General features: G+C 40.5%; 2 protein-coding genes across 20 annotated transcripts in view; one reads left to right on the top strand and one right to left on the bottom strand.

The window, feature by feature from the left end:
- The window catches only part of HECTD1 (HECT domain E3 ubiquitin protein ligase 1), a 99,808-nt gene extending 82,338 nt beyond the window's left edge, over positions 1-17,470 (bottom strand). For 6 of the 19 annotated variants that reach the window (XM_082737881.1, XM_082737872.1, XM_082737873.1 and 3 more), the window contains exons 1-2: positions 17,090-17,405; positions 15,263-15,423 (exon numbers count right to left, since the gene is read on the bottom strand). In XM_082737881.1, the coding sequence (XP_082594007.1) occupies positions 15,263-15,402 (140 nt within the window). In that variant the 5' untranslated portion in view covers positions 15,403-15,423; positions 17,090-17,405. Of the gene's footprint in view, positions 1-15,262; positions 15,424-17,089 lie in introns of all 19 variants that reach the window. The other 13 variants (XM_082737869.1, XM_082737870.1, XM_082737883.1 and 10 more) reach the window with 6 other exon arrangements.
- Positions 15,977-21,444, top strand: part of LOC309866588 (uncharacterized protein) — a gene marked incomplete at its 5' end in the record, with an annotated part of 65,740 nt that continues 60,272 nt past the window's right edge. The window contains 3 exons of the mRNA XM_082734422.1: positions 15,977-15,982; positions 16,680-16,943; positions 17,033-17,976. Coding sequence (XP_082590548.1) covers positions 15,977-15,982; positions 16,680-16,943; positions 17,033-17,740 — 978 coding nt within the window. The 3' untranslated portion in view covers positions 17,741-17,976. The remainder of the gene's footprint in view (positions 15,983-16,679; positions 16,944-17,032; positions 17,977-21,444) is intronic.

The raw sequence follows: 21,444 nt of genomic DNA, 5'->3' as shown, positions 1-21,444 counted from the left end.
TCCGCTCAACAGGGAGCCTGCTTCCCCTTCTCTCTCTCTCTGCCTGCCTCTCTGCCTGCTTGTGATCTCTCTCTCCGTCAAATAAATAAAATCTTAAAAAAAAAAAAGAAAGAAAGAAAGAAAGAAAAAGTACAATTTGTGAGTGGGGGGAAAATTTCACTAGATGGGCTCAAAAGCCATAAAACATAGTCAGTGAAATTGAAAACAGGTAATAAAAATTATCCAATCTGAAAAACAGAGTGAAAAGACTGGGAGAAAAAGGGAAATAGTGACAGGCATCCAAGGGAACACATTAAAAAGTGTAACAGTTGTGCCACTGGAGACCCAGAAGGAAAGGAGAAAACAAAATGTCTGTAGAAAATAGATTTGACAAAGAAATGTTCCAAATGGTGAAAGGCATACAATTGAAGAAGCTCAGCAAACTTCAATTAAGACAACCATGCACAGGCAAATCATAATCAAACAGCAAAACCCCGCAAAGGTAAATTTTTTTAAAAAATCTTAAAAGCAGCAAAAGGAAAAGCAATGCAAAGAAACAAAGATCAGAATAAATGCAGACTTCTCATCAGAAACCATAAAGGCTGGAAAACGATGGAATAATATCTTTAAAATGCTGAAAAGAACTGTCACCCCAAAATTTTATATCCAGCAAAAATATCTTCACAGCATAAATATAGAATAAAAACATTCTCAGATGAAAGAACACTAAGAGATTAATCACCAATGAACTTCCCTAAAACAAATATTAAAGAGGGGCGCCTGGATGGCTCAGTTGGTTAAATGTCCAATTCAACAAGATTTCTGCTCAGGGGCGCCTGGGTGGCTCAGTGGGTTAAGCCGCTGCCTTCGGCTCAGGTCATGATCTCAGGGTCCTGGGATCGAGTCCCGCATCCAGCTCTCTGCTCAGCAGGGAGCCTGCTTCCTCCTCCTCTCTCTCTCTCTCTCTCTCTCTGCCTGCCTCTCTGCCTGCTAGTGATCTCTCTCTGTCAAATAAATAAATAAAATCTTTAAAAAAAAAAAAAAGATTTCTGCTCAGGTCTTGATCTCGGGGTCCTGAGTTCAAGCCCCATGTTGAGTTCAACACAGGGTGTGGCTCCTACTTAAAAAAAAAAAAAAAGAAAAGAAAAGAAAAGAAAGGGCACCTAGGCCACTGGGTGGCTCAGTTGGTTAAGTGTCTGCCTTTGGCTCAGGTCATGATCCCAGAATCCTGGGATCCAGCACCAAATCAGGCTTCCTGCTCAGAGGGGAGACTGCTTTTCCCTCTGCCTCCCTACCCCAAGATCTCTTTCCCTCTCTGCTCCCTTTCAAATAAATATATAAAATCTTAAAAAAATAAAAGAAAAAGAAATGCTAGGGAAAGTTCTTCAAAGTTAAAGAAAATGATACCCGAGACATACAAGGAACTTCAGGAATGAAGGAAGAACAACAGAAATAACAAATAGGAAGATAAGTATAACAGATTATTTTTCTCCTCTTAAACTGACTTTTTTTTTTTTTGACAGAGATCACAGGTAGGCAGAGAGGCAGGCAGAGAGAGAGAGGAGGAAGCAGGTCTCCTGCTGAGCAGAGAGCCTGATGCGGGGCTCGATCCCAGGACCCTGAGATCATGACCTGAGCCGAAGGCAGCGGCTTAACCCACTGAGCCACCCAGGCGCCCCTTCAACTGACTTTTGAAAGTGAAAATTTTAAGACTACATATTGAGATTTTCAATGTATATAGACTTAAAACATACAAAAATTATAATATGAAGGATAAAGGGAAGGCTTCTTCACATCAAATGGTACAACACTAACTCTTAGTTAATTGCAATTCCCATAGCAACCATTAAAAAAATATAAAGTGAACCAAAAACTAACAGGCAAGTTAAATTAAAATGTTACAAAATATTCAAGTAAGGAAAGGCAGGAAAGAAGAAACAGAAAAAGGAGATAGAGTGAGCATAGGTGAGCGACAGAACAAAAAACAAGAAGTAAAATGTTAGACATATTTCCAAACACATCAAAAATTACATTAAATATAAATGGTCTAAACTCACCAATTAAAAAAAGACTGGTTGGATTAAAGGAAGACAACCAGGCTGGATTAAAAAAAAACACAAGCTAACCATGTACTGTCTACGAGAAACCCACATTACATATAATAACATACATTGGTTAAAACTTAAAGGATGGAGGGCGCCTGGGTGGCTCAGTGGGTTGAGCCGCTGCCTTCGGCTCAGGTCATGATCTCGCATCCTGGGATCGAGTCCCACATGGGGCTCTCTGCTCGGCAGGGAGCCTGCTTCCTTCTCTCTCTCTCTCTGCCTGCCTCTCCAACTACTTGTGATTTCTCTCTGTCAAATAAATAAATAAAATCTTAAAAAAAAAAAAAAAAAAAAAAACCTTAAAGGATGGAAAAGATCAAATAAACACTATCAAAAGGAAACTAGAAGGGCACCAGACTGGCTCATTTAGTGGAACATGGGACTCTTGATCTCAGGGTTGTGAATTTGAGCCCCATGTCGGGTACAGAGATCACTTAAACATAAAATCTTGGGGCACCTGGGTGGCTTACTCATTAAGTATATGCCTTTGGCCCAGGTCACGATCCCAGGGTCCTAGGATCAAGCTCCATATCAGGCTCCCTGCTCAGTGGGGAGTCTACTTAGTCTACTTCTCCCTCTCCCACTCCCCCTGCTTGTGTTCCCTCTCTCATTGTGTGTCTCTCTCTCAAATAAATAAATAAAATCTTGGGGGGAAAAAAAAAGAAAGAAAGAAAAGAGAAAAAACAAGAAAGCAAGCAAGCAAGCTTAAGTGACTATAGTTATGTAAAACAAAATAAACTTCAGAACGTGGAAAATTACCAGAGATAAAAACAGAGTTTTCATAACGATAAAGAAGATAAAATTTCCCAACAATCCTTTTAAAGGCACCTAACAAGGCTTCAAAATACATGAAAAACTGAGATAAGTGAAAAGAAATAGATAAATCTACAATTACACTTGGTGACTTCAACACCTCTCTTTCAATAACCTATAAAACAAATAGACAGAAAATCAACAAGGATATAGACTGAACACCACTATTAACCAACCTGACCTAATTTCACACTTACAGACATTCCTCCCAAAGAGAGCAAAACATACATTCTTCTGATGTGTATGTGGATGTATCACCAAAAACAAACCATGTCATGGGTGGTAAAACAAACCTTAATAGATTTAAAATAATTAAAATAATATAAAGTATATTCTCTAACCACAATAGTGCCACAAAAATACCTGGAAAACCCTAAATATCTGTAAATTAAGCAACACACTTCTAAATAACACAAGGGTCAAAAAGAAACTGCCAAACAAAATTTTTAAGTATTCTGAACCAAATTAAAATAAATGTATAACATCAACTAAAGCAGAAAAGAGATATTTTTAGTATTAAATGCTTATATTAGACAAGGTCTCAAATCAGTAACCTGAGCTTCCATCTAAGAACTAAAAAAAAAAAAAAAAAGAGCAAATTAAATCTCAAACCAATGTAGAAGGAATTAAGAGCAGAAATCAATGAAACGTAAAGCAGAAAAATAAAAAATGAATTAAACCAAAAGCCACTTCTTTATAAAGATTAATAAAACTGATAAATATTTAGCCAGATTGATCAAAACATAAAAATTGCCAGTATGAAGATGAAAAATAAGATTATCCCAACACACTGTACAAACACCTAAGGATAAAAAGGAATATTGCAAACAACTCTATGCCCACAAATTCTAATTCACATTAGTTAGCCCAATTCTACTAAAATTCACTCAAGAATTAAGTAACTTAGGGCCATCTGGGTGGCTCAGTCAGTTAAGCGTCTGCCTTTTGCTCAGGTCATGATTCCAGGGTCCTGGGATCAAGCCCCACATCATGCTCGGGGGGAGCCTGCTTCTCCCTCTCCTCCCCACTTCTGCTTTCTCTCACTATCTCTGTCACTATCTCTGCCTCTCCCTCTCTCTCAAATAAATGAATAAAATCTTAAAAAAAAAAAAAACACAAGGAATTAAATAACTTAAACAGTCCCCTATTACACAAACAATTAGTTATAAAAACCTTCAAACATACCAATTTATTCTCTTATGGGTTGTGCTTTTGGTATTTACTTAAGAAATATTTGACTAACCGAGGGTCACAAGGATATCTCCTATGTTTTCTTCTAGAGGTCTTATAGTTTTAGGTTCTTCATTAAGGTCTATGATTCATTTTATTTCTATATATGGTGTGGTACATTAGTCACAGTTAATTTTTTCTTTTTTCCACATGGTCACCATTTGTTCCAGCACCATAAAATAATACTACTCTTTTCCATTGAACTGCCTTTGTTGAAATAAGGTATCCGGTATGTCAATCTATTTCTGACTCTCTGCTCCATTTCATCAATCCATTTTGCTTTACATCAATACCATAACGTTTTGATTACTGCACCAATATAACAGGAATTTAAGTATGATATTATTAGTCCTCTAATTAAAGTTGTTTTGGCTAATGTAGGTCCTTTGCATTTCCATATAAATTTTGAGGTCAGTCTGCCAAATTCTCCAACTTGTCAGATTTTCCTTTTTTTTTTTTTTTAAATTTTGCAGTGATTTTTTTTGTGTGTGTGTAAAGATTTTATTTATTTGACAGAGAGAAACACAGCAAGAGAGAGAACAGAAGCAGGGGGAGTGGGAGAAGCAGGCTTTCCACCCAGCAGGGAGCCCCATGCAAGGCTCAATCCCAGGACTCTGGGATTATGACCTGAGCAGAAGGCAGACGCTTAAAGACTGAGCCACCCAGGTGCCCCGTCAGACTTTTCTCTAACAATTGCAGAAGAAATGAAAATACATATTTACACAGCAATCTATATACTAATGTTTATTGCAACTCTGGTCATAATCACCAAAACTGCAAAGCCAAATGTCTTTCAAGAGGTAAATGGATAAACCATCTGTGGGGTACAACCATAAAATGGTACTACACAGATATTAAAAGTTAGGACCTATTTATTATACACACAGCAACACAGATGACTCTCAAATGCAATATACTACACTTATGAAGCCAGACTCAAAACACTACACAATGTATATGAGATTTTACTTATACAACATTCTGGTAAAGTCAAAATTATAGCATCAAAGAACAGACCACTCACTGGTTGTCAAGCACTGGAGATGGGAAGGATTTAACTTCAAAGGACAGCTCTAGGGAATGTTTTGGGATGTTGGAACTGTGCTGAATTTTAATTGTGGTGGTGGTTACGTGACTTTGCATTTGTCAAAACTCCGAACTTTACTGTGTGTAATTTAAATAAATTTAAGAAAAAAAATTAGTATCAAGCATATCATAATCACAGCACTCTCTGAATAGTGCTAAAAGTATACATCCATGGTACAAACTTTTATTTATAATTAAAGAGCTTTTCAAACTTTTATTTTTTTTTTAAAGATTTTATTTATTTATTTGACAGGCAGAGATCACAAGTAGGCAGAGAGGCAGGCAGAGAGAGAGGAGGAAGCAGGCTCCCTGCTGAGCAGAGAGCCTGATGCGGGGCTCGATCCCAGGACCCTGGGATCATGACCTGAGCCGAAGGCAGATGCTTTAACCCGCTGAGCCACCCAGGCACCCCGCTTTTCAAACTTTTAAATTTGTTGAAGATTTATCTCTCACATTATGGGTAGAAACTATTTTTATATAATTAAACCTAGTACTATACCAGTTTATAGACCTAATACCAGTTTATAGACCTAAAAATAGCCTAATTAGAAAATGCTACCTTGCAATGACAACAGAATCTTTCTCTGATGAAAGCAGAGTAAGTAACTTAAAGCAAGAATGGGGCATCTGAGTGGCTTAGTTGGTTAAGCATCTGCCTTTGGCTCACGTCATGATCCCTGAGTCCTCAGATCAAGCCCTGCGTCAGGCTCCCTGCTAAGCAGGGAACCTGCTTCTCCCTCTCCCTCTCCCTCTGCCCCTGCTTTCTATCACTCACTCTCTCTTTCTCTCTCAAATAAATAAATAAAATCTTAAAACAAACAAACAAAAAAATAAGAACAAAAGCTTTCATGAGGTTCCAAAGATAAATAATTTCCTTGGGAACTGTAATAGTTTTTATACTGTAACTATCCTATCCTTCTTTTTTTTTTTTTTTTTTTAAGATTTTATTTATTTATTTGACAGAGAGAAATCACAAGTAGATGGAGAGGCAGGCAGAGAGAGAGGGAAGCAGGCTCTCCGCTGAGCAGAGAGCCCTATGCGGGACTCGATCCCAGGACTCTGAGATCATGACCTGAGCCGAAGGCAGCGGCTTAACCCACTGAGCCACCCAGGTGCCCCTATCCTATCCTTCTTCTAGACTGTATTGCTTGGACTTGGGCCAAGATTTTTGAAGATTTATAATATAAAATTTAACCTTTTAACAAAAGAGATTTTTTTTATTTATTTATTTTTAAAATATTTTTATTTATTTGTTTGACAGACAGAGATCACAAGCAGGCAAAGAGGCAGGCAGAAAGGGTTGGGGGAGCAGGCTCCCTGCTGAGCAGAGAGCCCAATGTGGGGCTCGATCCCAGGACCCCGAGATCATGACCTGGACCGAAGGCAGAGGCTTAACACACTGAGCCACCCAGGCACCTCGATTTTATTTATTTGTTTAACAGAGAGAGAGAGAGAGAGAGAGAGAGATATCACAAGTTGGCAGAGAGGCAGGCAGAGAAAGACTAGGAAGCAGGCTTTCTGCTGAACAGAGAGCCCAATGCAGGGCTCTATTCCAGGACCCTGAGATCATGACCTGAGCCAAAGGCAGAGGATTAACCCACTGAGCCACCCAGGTGCTCCTCTTCTTTCATTTTAGTCCCTGCTCCCAGCGTTGACTCTCCGTGTATTGCTTAACTAAAAATAACTCCTGGCATAGCAGTTGAAAATTATGGCCTTCCTTCTCAAAGGAAAAGGAGTAAAATTCCAATACGCAGACTTGCTTTTCTCCAATTAAAACACACACAAATCTGACTGCAATTCATTAAGTAAGTAGCTACTGAACAGATAGTACTTTTTAATGCCAAGTACGGTGCTAGGTATTGGAAGGTAGGATACAAAGATGAATAAGACAGTGCTGTGCCCTAAGGAACTAAAAGGTCTCATGGCACAGTCAACAAGTATGCAAAACATACATTGTTTACAGCTACAAAGAAGAATATGTGTGTTTTGGTTTTTTTTTTTTTTTTTAATATTTTAAGGTGAGGGGCACCTGGGTGGCTCAGTCATTAAGCATCTGCCTTCAGCTCAGGTCATAATTCCAGGCTCCTGGGATTGAGCCCTGCATCAGGCTCCCTGCTCAGCAGGAAGCCTGCTTCTCCCTCTCCCACTCCCCCTGCTTGTGTTCCCACTCTCACTGTGTCTCTCTCTGTCAAATTAATAAATAAAATCTATTTTTAAAAAGTATTTTAAGGTGAAAGACACTTTGGTAAACTTAACAAAAGCTCACTGAAGATTATTATCTATGAGCTCCCTTACAGAGAATGGTTCTCATCTTCTAACACTTCTTTCTGCTGTCCATTGAAAAGAAGTACATAAACAATAGTTGATTTGTGTAAACAGAAATTACTTAACTTTTTAGTATTATATGTATTTGAAATAATGAACATTCCCTATCCAAGGAAGGATCAGCTGTAGGGCTTATAAAAAAAAAAAGTAATTTCACTTCCCTATTACTCTGCCATGGGGTAGAAGAAAACAGAAGTTAAGATGGAAAAAGCAGGTACATAAAGGCAGGGGGATAGGGAAAAATATATATATATTGATTCTGTCACTGTTTTACAATGCTCCTCTTTTTATATGCTCCTCAACCAATTTCATGATCCCAAAAATACTTTCTTTAGGCATAAATGAAAAGCAAGCACAATATACATAACTTCATTTTGTTCACTATGTCGTTATTAGCTATTATATGCCAAACTCTATGCTTGGCAATAGGAAGAAAAAAAGTAAGGGTGCCTGGGTGGCTCTGTCAGTTGAGTGGCTGCCTTCAGCTCAGTTCATGATCCAAGGGTCCTAGGATGGAACCCTAAACACCACCAACTCCCCGCTCAGTGGGTAGTCTGCTTCTCCCTCTGCCCCTCCCCTCTGTTCATGCTTGCTCATGGTCGCTCTAGCTCATGAGCTCTCTCTCAAATAAATACTTTTTAAAATGACAAAAGAAAAAGAAAAAGTCCTAGTGGTATGTATCTAGTAGTACTTTGAGAACACAGTCTTTAAGGGTATCTGAAACTTATCCATTAGGTAAAGACCCAAAGATTTTATAAAATAGAGTGGTACAGTCAAATAATTTTTTTTATTTATACCTCAATAAAGCTGGGGGGAAAAGACCATGAAAAATATTTTAAGATATGACTCTGGTTATTGTTAGCTTGGAGACAGGGATATCTATTATCAAGCTACTAGCAAATTATAATTATTTCCCCATACCAATCCAAGATACTATCATTCATTTCAATCTCCTACTTCAGGGAAAGAAGAGGTCATCCGACAGAAATCCCTCAAACTTTTAACCACCAAACCTAAAACATCTGTATCTAATCTTCCCATCTGCCCTGTTTTACAAGGAACACACTACCTAAAATAAAACCCATCTCTCCACCAGCGGACCAGAGCTTTACTCCTAAACGTTAAGATTTTTCTGACCACAGCTTCAGCATTATCTGGTAGCATACTAGGAATGCAGACTATCGGGTAGCACACCAAACCAAATGAATCATAATTTGCAGCTTAGCAAGATCCCCAGGTGATTCACATCATGCACACTAAAGTTTAAAAAACACTGGTCTTAACAGAAGCCAATCTTCTCCCACTTTCTCAGAATCCTAAACACTATGGAAATTCTCTCTCCTATCTCTTTGACCTTTAAAAGACAAAATCCCATACCCCCATTCCAATCTAACTTCTTGAAAAAGTTTTCCACACTCCCTGGCTCTATTTCTTCATATCCTACTTATTCCTGGACCCATTCAAATCTCTCCCTCACCACCACTCCACTCAGCTCTCATTAAGATCAATGTCCTTGAGAAGGTAGCTGAATCCAAAGGACGCTTTCAGTCTTCACCCTACTTGACCTCTCACCACAATTCAACACAATTGTCCTTTCTCTTTTTGAATCACTTGCTTCCTGTGTTGACATGTACACTAATGATGCAAAAGCAATGGTGGATGAAACTGCTGGCATTTCAGCATGAATCAAGTCAAGGGTACTAAACTATACTACTAGTAGCTGTAGTCTTCACTGTGGAGCTTTGGCATGGGGGCTGGAGGGGAAGCACTTTCACTACAGAATAACTTTGAGGAAGGAAAAAAATTATTAATTTTACTACATCACAACCCTTGAATACCAGTCTTTTTAATAACCTACTACAGGTAATAGGAAGTGAGTATAAAGCACTTCTGCCTCCTAAAGAATGATGGCTGTGTCAAGGGAAAGCACTTGTTTAACTGTTGGAGAGCTCAACCAGACACTTTTTTTCATGCAACACCATTTTTACTTAGAACTTCAGACAAACTGTGATTATTCAGACTTGGAAACCTGGCAAACATTTCTCAAAATTTAACAAAGTAAGCCTTCCACTACAAGGAAAACAACTGACAGTACTTATTGCCAATGATAACATTAAAGCTTTCAAGCAAAAATGACAATTTTGGAAAACTTATATCTGCTATCGTGAGCTAGACAGCTTCCCAATATTGAAACTTTTCTGATAAGATCAGTATTCATATTAAACAAATATGAGTTTGTGATACTGTAGAATGACATATGTCAATATCTGGATTATCGTATAGCTCAGTAAATCCATAACCAGGGCACAATTTTACAAGCTTAAACACAGACTAAAAAAAAATCCACTCAAAGTACAAGAGAGACCAATACATTTTATGTAACAGAGTACAAGAAGCTCACTGATACGAATCACAATCCACATTATAACTAACCTTTAAGAAACTATCACTTGTCCAGTTTTGGTAACGAATCAAAGAATATTCATAATTATGTATAAAAAATCACTACAACATTCCTCCCTTTTCCAACCACATTTGTGGAGGATGATTTTTTTCATATATTTCTGTCAAAACAGAATCCAGCAGGCTGAATGCAGAGGCAGATATGAGAATCCAGCCAAATTCCAAACTCATGATCTCAGCCTCTCAAAACCTCTTCCAGTGTTCTCTCTCACTGAATGGCATCACCATCCATTGTAACCTGAGTAATGCATGATACTTCCTTTCTCACTCTCTCATATCCAATCATTCAACAAGTTCTGACTATTTTTCTTCTTAAATCTCTCTCTCTCTACTTCTTCATACTTCTATTACTACAAACCTCTCGCTCAACCATAATCGGCAAAGCCTAGAAGAAATTGTTCTTTCTGTCCTCTTCACTCATCTATTCTATTCTCAAAAGAGCAGGTAGTTTCTAAAAAACAAATGTAATCATACCAGTCACTCTTTTGCACTATTTCACTGCCTTTGCACTGCTCTTAAGATAAAACCAAAAGCTTTACTTCTCATAAACAGAAGACTCCATCCCCATCCAGCACCTCCTACGCAGCACTTCGGCAAACTCCTTGTCCCAGTCACACTAGTTTTCTTTAAGTTCCTCAATCATGCCCTACTTATCCCACTTCAAATTCTTTGCACATTGCCTCCTCTTCAAACACCCTTCTACCTCCTCTTCATACTTCATCCCATAAACTTACTCATCCTTTATAACTCTAGGAAAAACCACTTCTTCAAAGGCCAGGGGCAACTGGGTGGCTCAGTGGTTAAGCCTCTGCCTTCGGACCAGGTCATGAACTCAGGATCCTGGGATAGAGCCCCGCATTGCCCCTGCTTCCCCTCCACCCCCCACCATCTGCCTCTCTGCCTACTTGTGATCTCTCTCTCTCTGTGTCAAATAAATGAACAAAATCCTTTAAAAAAAAAAAAAGAAGAAGAAGAAGAAAAAGAAAAAGAAAAAAAAAAAGCCTTCTAGTACCTAAAAAGTACTATCACTAGGGTGCCTGGGTGGCTCAGTCAGTTAAGCATCTGCCTTTGGCTCAGGTCATGATCCCAGAGTCCTGGGATCCAGCCCCAAGTCAGGCTCCCTACTCCTTTGGGAGTCTGCTTCTCCCTCTGCCTCTATTTCTGTCTCTCATTAATAAATAAATAAAATCTTAAAAATAAAATAAAATAAAAGTACTATCCCTAATATCTCATTTTCTAGATCTTAGATTCTACCCAGAAAATAGAACATTTATTTATTTTTTTTAAAAAGATTTTATTTGTTTATTTGACAGAGAGAAAGATCACAGGTAGGCAGAGAGAGAGGGGGAAGCAGGCTCCCGCTAAGCAGAGAGCCGGATGCAGGGCTCGATCCCAGGACCCTGAGACCATGACCCAAGCCGAAAGCAGAGGCTTAACCCCCTGAGCCACCCAGGCACCCCAAAATAGAACTTTTAAATTATACTATCTGAAGAGATAGGAGGCAGGATCTGTAAGTGCCTAGGATTTACCTATTTATAATAACATGTACAATAATCATCCATTTTAATGTGAATGCAAACTCATTTGTAACTCATTAAATTTATAACATATTAAATTTAACCCACTAACATATCACAGATGAAAGCAAAAACTCACCTTGAACTTGACTTTTATTTTTTAGAGCATTACCCTGTAAGTTCAGGAATTAATAGGAAATATCACAGCTTCACAGAAAATATACATTCCATAACTTCAAAAAGACTGTCAAGACTCTTCAAAAAATGGAGAGTCACATATAATACTATACTAAAGGAAAAGACTTAACCATTAAGTGAAAAGCACTATGCTAGGGATTTCACATCTATCATCCCTTTTAATCTTCACAAAAACTGAACCCGAATCTATCCCATCCCAAAGGCCATTATTCTACCACACCATCTGCCTTTCCTAACTAAAGAGACATGTAACTATTAATACAAGCTAATAAGGAAAATACATATCTAAACATATAGACATCTTCTGCTTTATTCAATATAAATACGGACTGTTTGCTAGTATCTTAGGAATCAAGATGGTACGGGAAATTTTCAAAAATTCAAATTTCAATATTCAAAATATGCACATCATCTTGCTTTTCCCCTATCCTGTTTCTTGACTCTTGCCAAGAATTTTAAAAGACTCTCCAAAATCAATCAGCTTCACAAAATAAAGTCCCAAAATAAAATTCAAAATTAGAAATGTAGTATTAGTAGGTAGCCCACTTTAACCAAATCACTTTTCATATACATTCTTTCCTTTAATCCTCACAAGGAACCTACTGCTATTCTACACAGAAAGAAACTAAACTAAGGCTCTCAAAGGCTAAATTAAGACGTAGTAGACCAAGAATCCAAGAACATGAACCCAGATCTCTGATGCCACAGCCCATTCTTTCCACCTCACCAAGCTGCCTCTGGTTTAAGGGACTCAAAACAAGTCCCCTTGTTGGGGACCATAGAACAAAGAGAGCAAACTAAGCGTTTTTTAAAAAAACTATTACAAATTTAATCAAAGATCTGTTTTTTGATAGACAAATTACTGGTATGCTGCTTGAAATAGCAGTAACCATTCCAATTTGAAAATAGTCTTGTTATCTTAGTAAATAAAAAATATAAATCATATCCGACTTTAATTTCATCTTTCGTAACACTGTATTGTATCAAATATAAATAAGCCTAGAAGGGAAAATGGAAAGAACAAGTTATGTTAGGATGGTAGGATTTTATATACGGATGTTTTTTATTTTAAAAATTTCCTTTAAGGACACCTGAGGGTTCAGTTCATGATCCTGGAGTCCTGGATGGAGTCTCACATCTGGCTCCCTACTCAGCAAGGAGTCTGCTTCTCCCTGTGACCCTCCCCTGCTCATGCTCTCTCTCTCTCATTCTCTCTCTAATAAATAAATAAAATCAGTAAAAATAAATAAATATTTCCTTTAAAATTGCTTTAATCGGTAACACCTTTTTTAAATGCCACTACAAATAACTACTGTATATTAGTACTTAGTAAAGGTACAAAACAATCATTACTTTGATTGGCAAGTATAATTTCTTATTTTTTTAAAGATTTTATTTATTTATTCAACAGAGAGAGACAGTGAGAGAGGGAACACAAGCAAGGGGAGCGGTAGAGGGAGAGCAGGGAGCCCGATGTGAGGCTAGGACACTAGGATCCCAGGACGCTAGGATCCCAGGACGCTAGGATCATGACCTGAGCCAGAGGCAGATGCTTAACGACTGAGCCACTGAGGTGCCCCTATTTATCTGAAAGAGAGAGAGAGAGACAAAAATAGCCACAGAGAGAACAAGTGAACACAAAGTGAGCACAAGCAAGCCCAAGGAGGAGAAGGAGGCTCCCCACCCACCAAGGAGTCTGATGGTGGACTCCATCCCAGGACCCTGGAATCATGACCTGAGCTGAAGACAGACACTTAATGGACTAAGCCAACCAGGCGCCCCAGCAAGTATAACTTTTAAAAAACCAAAGTAGGGGCCCCAGGGTGGCTCAGTGGGTTAAAGCGTCTGCCTTCAGCTCAGGTCATGATTCCAGGGTCCTGGGATGGAATCCCGCATTGGGCTCTCTGCTCAGCGGGGAGCCTGCTTCCTCCTCTCTCTCTCTGCCTGCCTCTCTGCCTACTTGTGATCTCTGTCAAATAAATAAATATATAATCTTTAAAAAAAAAAAATAAAAGGTAATTCTCAGGTAATGAAGACCCTCCAATGAAATCTGAGAATACTCAAAAATCTATTTCACTTTTCTATGAACCCTGCTAAAATAAGTATCAACAGGGGGCTATTATTATGCATTCAAAGTTTTGTTTGAGGTGACATGAGTGGGCCACCAATAAACTGTAACTTGGGGTAGGGGGATGGGGTAACTGGGTGATGAATCACTAAATTGTACCCTTGAAACCAGTACTATACTACAAGTTGACTAATCTGAATTCAAATAAACTCTTAAAAGAAAACAAAAATAAAAAATAGTGAATTTTAAACTTTGTTTATAAGGATTTTTATCCTAAGATTTTTACTGTTTTAATGGGATTTACAACTAAGAATTATTAACTTTATTAATTCATCTTCATTAATTATTCATTCAAAAATGAAGACAATTAAAAAATGCTTTGTCAATTTAGAGGCGCCTGCATGGCTCAATCCATTAAGCAGCTGCCTTTGGCTCACCATCCCCAGGTCCTGGGCTTGAATCAAGCCCCATGATGGGTTTCCCTGCTCAGCTTCTCCCTCTGCTTCTCTCCCACCACCATCCACTCATACTCGAGCGCATACTCTCTCTCTAATAAATAATCTTAAAGAAAAAAAAATACTTTGTCAATTTTATAACAGCTTTTATTGCCACCTCAAAGAAATTAAGATAATTATACAAAGTTTTAAGTCAACATCTCAAACATTTTCTAATTATCTCAAAATGGCATCAAAATACAGAAATCTGAGTTTTCATTAACTATCAGAATTCAAAATTGTAAATAAGTAATATAAAATAAACAGTAAAAGTATTCAGAAGAATGGTTAATCTAACCAGGCAAGTAATCATGTAAGAGGAAAAACAGCATTAATAGCCAATCTAGTAATGAATTCTTTTACATTTTCACAATTCTTTAATTCTTTAATGTAGAATTCACACAAATTCTACATTAAACCTCTGAATAAATTGTTTAAACTCCAAATTTCAAAATCTGTTTCTACTATTTCAAAAATATGCTATTATGAGTAACATCCGATTTATACCCTCCAAACTCAAATTTACAAAGCAATCATTTGCTTTAAGGAAAGTACGATGTCATATGAGTTAATACTAATGAAGAAAGGGGGATCTGAAAACTGTTCATCATCTTCTGTATCATGTTTATTTCAAGTTAATTTCTTGGTACAGAAACAGGTCCCTTTAAAGAAGTATTTGTATTTTCCCAGTTCATAATGTATTTTGAAAATGAATCAAGCAAGCTATGGGTTAAATTTAGTATTCCCTAATTCCATTCATTCAACAAACATACATTTGTGTCATCACTATTATCATTACAGGAATTACTTCACCTACCAATGTCGATTTCTCAGAAAAGTATAAATACAAAACTGCAGACACTTCTAAAAAGATAAATTTAAAACTCACTAGAGAAAAGTCTACACAAACTGAAGTCAGCAAATGGCTGAAAACAGATGTCACCACAGCAACCCCAAAAGAAGAGGACGAAGGGATGTACTTACGTTTCAAAACAACGATCCACGTTGTCAGACATCAAAAGCAGCATGCATAGCTGTTCCAGGGCTATTAGTTGCATGTCCCTTTCATCTCCCTGTCCCATCTGCAGCCACTCCAGCAATGTATCAGGATCCACATCTGCCATGGTTTTTTAAAAGCCTCTTTGCTTAAATTAAAAAAGGAAAAAAGAAAAAGTCCTTTAAATATCCAGGACTGGGCGCCTGGGTGGCTCAGTGGGTTAAGCCGCTGCCTTCGGCTCAGGTCATGATCTCGGGGTCCTGGGATGGAGTCCCCCATCGGGCTCTCTGCTCAGCAGGGAGCCTGCTTCCCTCTCTCTCTCTGCCTGCCTCTCCATCTATTTGTGATTTCTCTCTGTCAAATAAATAAAATCTTTTAAAATAATAATAATAATAATAATAATAATAAATAAGTAAATAAATATCCAGGACTGATCAGCTAGGGTTTAAAAATTTTTTTTACATCAGCTAAAACCAAATGTTCCTGGTGTTCTCCTAGGAATTAGAAAAGACTTGTAAGTATGTTTGAGAGAGTACTTTAATGCAGTTTTTCAGCTTTATTTCTTTAAAGTTCATGTATCATACTAAATAAAAACCAGTTTTGCATTAGAGTATAAGCTGATTAGGTTGCTACTTAACTGGAAACCAGAGCTGTCTCTGTCAAACACAGTCAAACTTTAGATCCCACTACTGCTGTCACCAATGTCGGTGCCAAAAGGCAAAGAACACCTTACTAAAGGTTCTTTTTTTTTTCCAACAAAGTTCTTCCCCCCTCCTTCACTCAAAACTGATCTTCAGATAAGTGTTACATTCAGTATTTTGAGATTCTAAGCACTGTGTCCACTCCCCCTCCAAATTAAGTTTCTGCTTTAAAATGATCTCCCAATTCCACAAATTCTGCTGAATTCCCAATTTACCTACTGCTTCTTAAGACGTCCACATACAAACAATAATTAGATACAAGTTGTATCTATGAATAAAGGCGTGGTTAAGAATTCTGGCAGTCTTGGCAACTCTTAAAAGTTTAAAAAAGAAATGCTAAAAGTAAATGCAATGGACTAACACCTTACGGATCCGAATACAGGCCACTCTATGGCCCTCTTTCCCCATTCTCACAGAATGAGGCAGTTGGCTAAAAAATTATAATACAAAATAGAGAAGCAACCCCAAGAGTCAAGTCATTACAAAAGCCCGTAGGCTCCCTGACGGAAGGACAGCTTTGGATCCCAGGTAACCCAGCTGCAAGTGTGTGAATCCAGCCACGGGTCCCGGTGGGCACCCAACGGCGGCGGCCAGAGGGATGACCCAACACTCCGGGCCCAGCCGAGCCCCGCGCCGGGAGGCGCAGGCACCGCGCTCTGGTTTCTTGGCACCAAACCCTGCTAAGTTAGCTACCTGTGTCTAGGAGGGGGAAGTTCTGGAGGAGAGGCAGCAAGCCTCAGTGCCCAGAGCAGGCCGCCGGGCCGAGCAGGGCGGAGGGGCTCTCGGGAGCGGCGTCCGGAACTTCGAGGCTCGGGGGGACGTCCCTGGCCCGACGGGGAGGCGAACCTTTCTCAAGGGCAAGGGGGGCCCGCCTTGGGCTCCGGCTCGGCCAAGCCAGGCTCCGGCTCGAGCAAGCCGGGCCCAGCCGCGGGCAGGGCCGAGGGAGGGGAACAAAGGGGCTAAGCGGGTTAGTCGGCAAGCAGCCCAGCCGACCTCACCCGGAGCCGGGGTCTCGCTCTCCGCACTCTGCCGGGCATCCGGGATCCCGGCCCCCAGGCCGGGCCCTTCCGACCGCCTGAGGTTCTTCCGTCTCCCCGTCCTTCAAGCTCTTACCCGGGCTTGTCGTCCCAAACCGCTCCGGTCCAGCTCCGAGCAGGCCGCGGGCAGAGCCAGGCCCGGCCGCGGCCCTCGAGTTACCAGGAAGCCGCAGGCCGCGCAGGTCGAGCCGGGCAAGCGGCACAGGAAAAGCCGCGCCTTGTCCCTCCCCTTCCTCCGCCGGGACCTGGTAACAGGGAAGCGAGAGGTTCCCCCGACCGGCAGCAACCAGCGCACGTCCGGTCCCCGGCACGCGGCTCCTCAGGCCCGCAGCTCAGAGGCCCGCGCGGTGCTGCCGGCAGCAGCGAGGGGTGGCCGCGTCCATCGCGATCCTGGAGGGGGAAGGGAGGAGGGTCGGGCGAGAGCGGGGCGGGGAAGCTGCGGAGGGCAGCCGAGCTCGGCGGAGGCGGAGCAAATCGACTCTCCCGGCAGCGACCCCACCGGCCGCCAGGTGGGGCGCTGCTGAGACCGGTCGGCCGGCGGCGTGGTAGCCCCAACCTGGGAAACCCGGCGGCCGGACGCGTGGCCCTCGGTACCAGGACGCTCTGGCCCTGCGGGCCTCAGACTCCCCTGTCAGCTGTCGCTTTTCTGTCGTGCACCCGCTCCCAACACCCCCGCACACTGGTGCACGCACGCTCAGCCTGTTTTGCACCGTGCCTACACACTTAGCGTGCTGCTGCTGTTAGGCCCCCACGCTACACGTCATAGCTGTGGCCAGCCTGTCCTTGCCGAGCCCCCCGCCGCCTGGCGGCCCGTACTGCGCCGCCAGCTCCTCTCCTCCCCGCGGGGCAGCCTTACTCGCGCACGGAAGTGCGTCGCAGGAGCAAAAGCACCACCGTGGGGTCTTAGGAGTCAAGCCGCCCGCAGTTCACCAGAAGGAAGACCTTTCCCCACAACCCTGGGAAGTACATATTTTCCAGCAGTATCTCCATTGCAGTGATAAGAGAACTGAGGCTCCATAAAAAGCGTAAATTCAGGCCCAGTGACGTCCCGGTAAGCAGCACCGCTAAGAGTGTGCTTTTGACTCTTTTTCCTGTGGGTTGTGGTCTCGAGTACATCCGTGGTTATTCCCGTCAAACGTTTTGTGTTTCACACCCTTTAAAAATAAAATGAGTCTTCTTATAAGACCTATTTGGAGATTTTTAGGATGTAGTTCATTGGAAATGTGAATAGCTTTTTTTTTTGTTTTAAGATTTTATTTATTTATTTGACAGAGGTCACAAGAAGGCAGAGAGGCAGGCAGAGAGAGAGAGGGAAGTGGGCTCCCTGCTGAGCAGAGACCCCGATGCAGGGCTCGATCTCAACACCCTGGGACCAGGACCTGAGCCGAAGGCAGAGGCTTTATTTAACCCACTGAGCCATCCAGGCGCCCCAATATAGCTTTTTTTAAATAAAGAAACGAATCCCTTGGTTTCTGAGATAAGGAAACCCATACCTCAGTCACTCTCACTGTACTCTCCCCTTTTCATCTTTCATGACCAAAAATGAATATTACATAATAGTATTTGAGTTGTGTTCCTTTAAGCAATCTTCACATGCTGGAAGAACCAGTATTTTGGAAATTACAGATTTACACTTCAAATACATATAGGCACAGATCCCATTGTCACAGGCCATGGTCCCTAGGTCTCCCGTTAACAGTTCAAATCAAGAGAAAAGGGTAGAGGATTCTACTATCTTGTCACAGCTACAACACATGACAGTAATTGTTTGGGAGATATGACTATGACGTGGAGCTGCCAATAAAATCTTCAAGGAGGAAGGTCTTTCTGGACTTTGAAGAATGGGTGGAATATGGACAGTGCAAGGGAGGGGGACGAATACAGCCAAAGTCTGGTATTGTTTGACAAAGGAAAGAGGAACTGTGCCCCAAGCAAAGATTCTGCATTAAGCAATGAAGTGGGGAGAAGGTGGGAACTGGAGCAAGCAGGGCCTTGAATGCCAGCTGCAGAATTTAGGCTTAGATAAGTAACAAGTTTTGGATTTAAACACTGATGAGAATAATTAGAGTCTTAGAAAGATTGATGGAAGGCTAAAAGGAGCTACGAAGACAAAACAGCTGGGAGGTTGCTGAAATCCTCCAATGGTGGAGGAAGGAAGGGCCAATAAATCTAACAATTATTTTTAAAAAGATATATCAGAATTTAAATATTAACTTCAATTCTTTTTTATTCTTTATTTTTTTTAAAGATTTTTATTTACTGAAGATAGAGCGAGAGTGAATGAGAGAGCACGAGCAGGGGGAACAGCAGGCAGAGGGAGAAGCCAGCAGAGGGAGAAACAGGCAGAGGGAGAAGCAGACTCCACTGAGCAGAGAGCCCTAAGCCCCAAGGATTAGTCACCTTAAGCTAAACTTACCGTCTTGTTTTTTAACTTTTAATTTTGAAATAAGCTTAGACATTAAAAAAAAAAGTTGCAAATAAAATTAAGAGTTCCTATATATATATATCCCTCATACAACTTCTCTAAATGTTATTATTGGGATGCCATAGTTGAAGTAAGTGAATTTCAAGAAGGCGTTTGACAAGAATTCCTTTAAAATCTTAGGTTCAAGGTGCTTAGTTGGTTATGCATCTGCCTTCACCTCAGGTTATGATCTGGGTCCTGGCATCCAGCCCTGTGTTGAACAACACAACATGCTCCAGGTGGGGTTCCCTACTCTCCAGGGAGTCTGCTTCTCCCTCTCCCTCTGCCCCTGCTCCTCCCGTACTTCATGTGTGCACTTTTGCACACTTTTGCGCTCTCTCAAAGAAATAAATAAAAATCTTTCTATTTATTTATTTGTTTATTTGACAGAGAGAGAGAGAGATCACAAGTAGGCAAAGAGGCAGGCAGAGAGAAAGGAGGAAGCAGGCTCCCTGCTGAGCGGAGAGCCTGAGGTGGGGCTCGGACCCTGGGATCATGACCTGAGTCAAAGGCAGAGGCTTAACCTCTGGTTAACCTCTGCTCTGGTTAACCACTGAGCCACCCCAGTGGCCCAATAAAAAATCTTTTTAAATATTTTTTTAAAATATCTTAGATATAAATATGTTCATTCTGTACTATAAAATTCACTTTTGATTTTCATTTTCTTAATATTGCCTTTTTTTTTTTTTTTTTTAAGATTTTTATGTATTTACTTGACAGAAACAGAGCCGAGCATGGGGATCTGCAGGCAGAGAAGAAGGAGAAGCAGGCTCCCACTGAGCAAAGAGCCTAATGCAGGGCTCAATCCCAGGACCCTGGGATCATGACCCGAGCTGAAGGCAGACTGTTAACCAAGTGAGCCACCCAGGTGCTCCATATTGCCACTTTTTAAATGAAAAATATTAAAATTTTTATTTTATTGTTGTTAGATAAAGTTGTAAGGTGAAGTCCTGGTTACCTGAACAACTATACCCAGAGAATGTTACTTAATGGACAAATAACTCCTTGGTGAAAAGTTTGTAAGATGCCAGGGCCTTTGTGTTGGCCATGTACTGTTGGACAATTTTATCTAACTTCTTTTTTTTAAGATTTTATTTATTTATTTGTCAGAGAGCACAAGCCAGGGGAGCAGGCAAAGGGAGAAGCAGGTTCCCTGCTGAGCAAGAAGCCTGATGCAGGACTTGATCCCAGGATTCTGGAATCATGACCTGAGCCAAAGGTAGACACTTAACCAACTGAGCCAGTCAGGCATCCATATCTAACTGACCTGAACAAAAAATTTGAGGGTATGGATGATACGTTGTAGTATCTGATGAAGATTCAAAGATATTGCCACAGAATGCAGCACTGAGACAAAATGAACAAAATTATTTTAGTAAGTCTGAATATTAAGGAAAAAATATATTAAAAGATTGAAGAAAAGCTGCCTTCGAAGTTTAGGGAACAAGCAATTAGCACTTCAGTTTACTGCATACTCTGCATGAGCCAAAATGGAGGCTTAGGATGGTTACCACCCTCCTAACTCAAGGCAAAAAAGACTACACTCCTCTGTTCTGCTCTGACCTCATTTGAAGCACTGTTTTAGGCTTAGGAATCAGTTAATTAACATGGAGAAGCTGCAACATGCCCAAGGAGGGTAAAACAGTTGAATGGACTGGACTGTTTTGCCTGGAGAAGTGAGGACGTGGGAACATGACTATTACCTTCAATTGTTTCATGACCTGTCCTATGGAAGAGGGAGCCAACCGAGAATGCCACACAAAACAGCAGAACTAATAATACAATAATATTAATAGCTGACATTTTTAGATATTTAATATATGATACACATTTTACATGCATTATCTTGTTTACTATAATTAGTCAATGAGGGCTTTAGTTTCTATTATTATCCTTGTCTTACAGAATAGTAAAACAAGGCTCAGAAAGACCAAGGTCGCACAGGTAATACGTCAAAGTAGTTAATA

This window comes from Mustela nivalis, assembly GCF_964662115.1.
Source record: "Mustela nivalis genome assembly, chromosome: 6".
Taxonomy (NCBI): domain Eukaryota; kingdom Metazoa; phylum Chordata; class Mammalia; order Carnivora; family Mustelidae; genus Mustela; species Mustela nivalis.
Note: the sequence above shows the minus strand (reverse complement) of the source record. Positions and strands in the feature narration are given on the sequence as shown.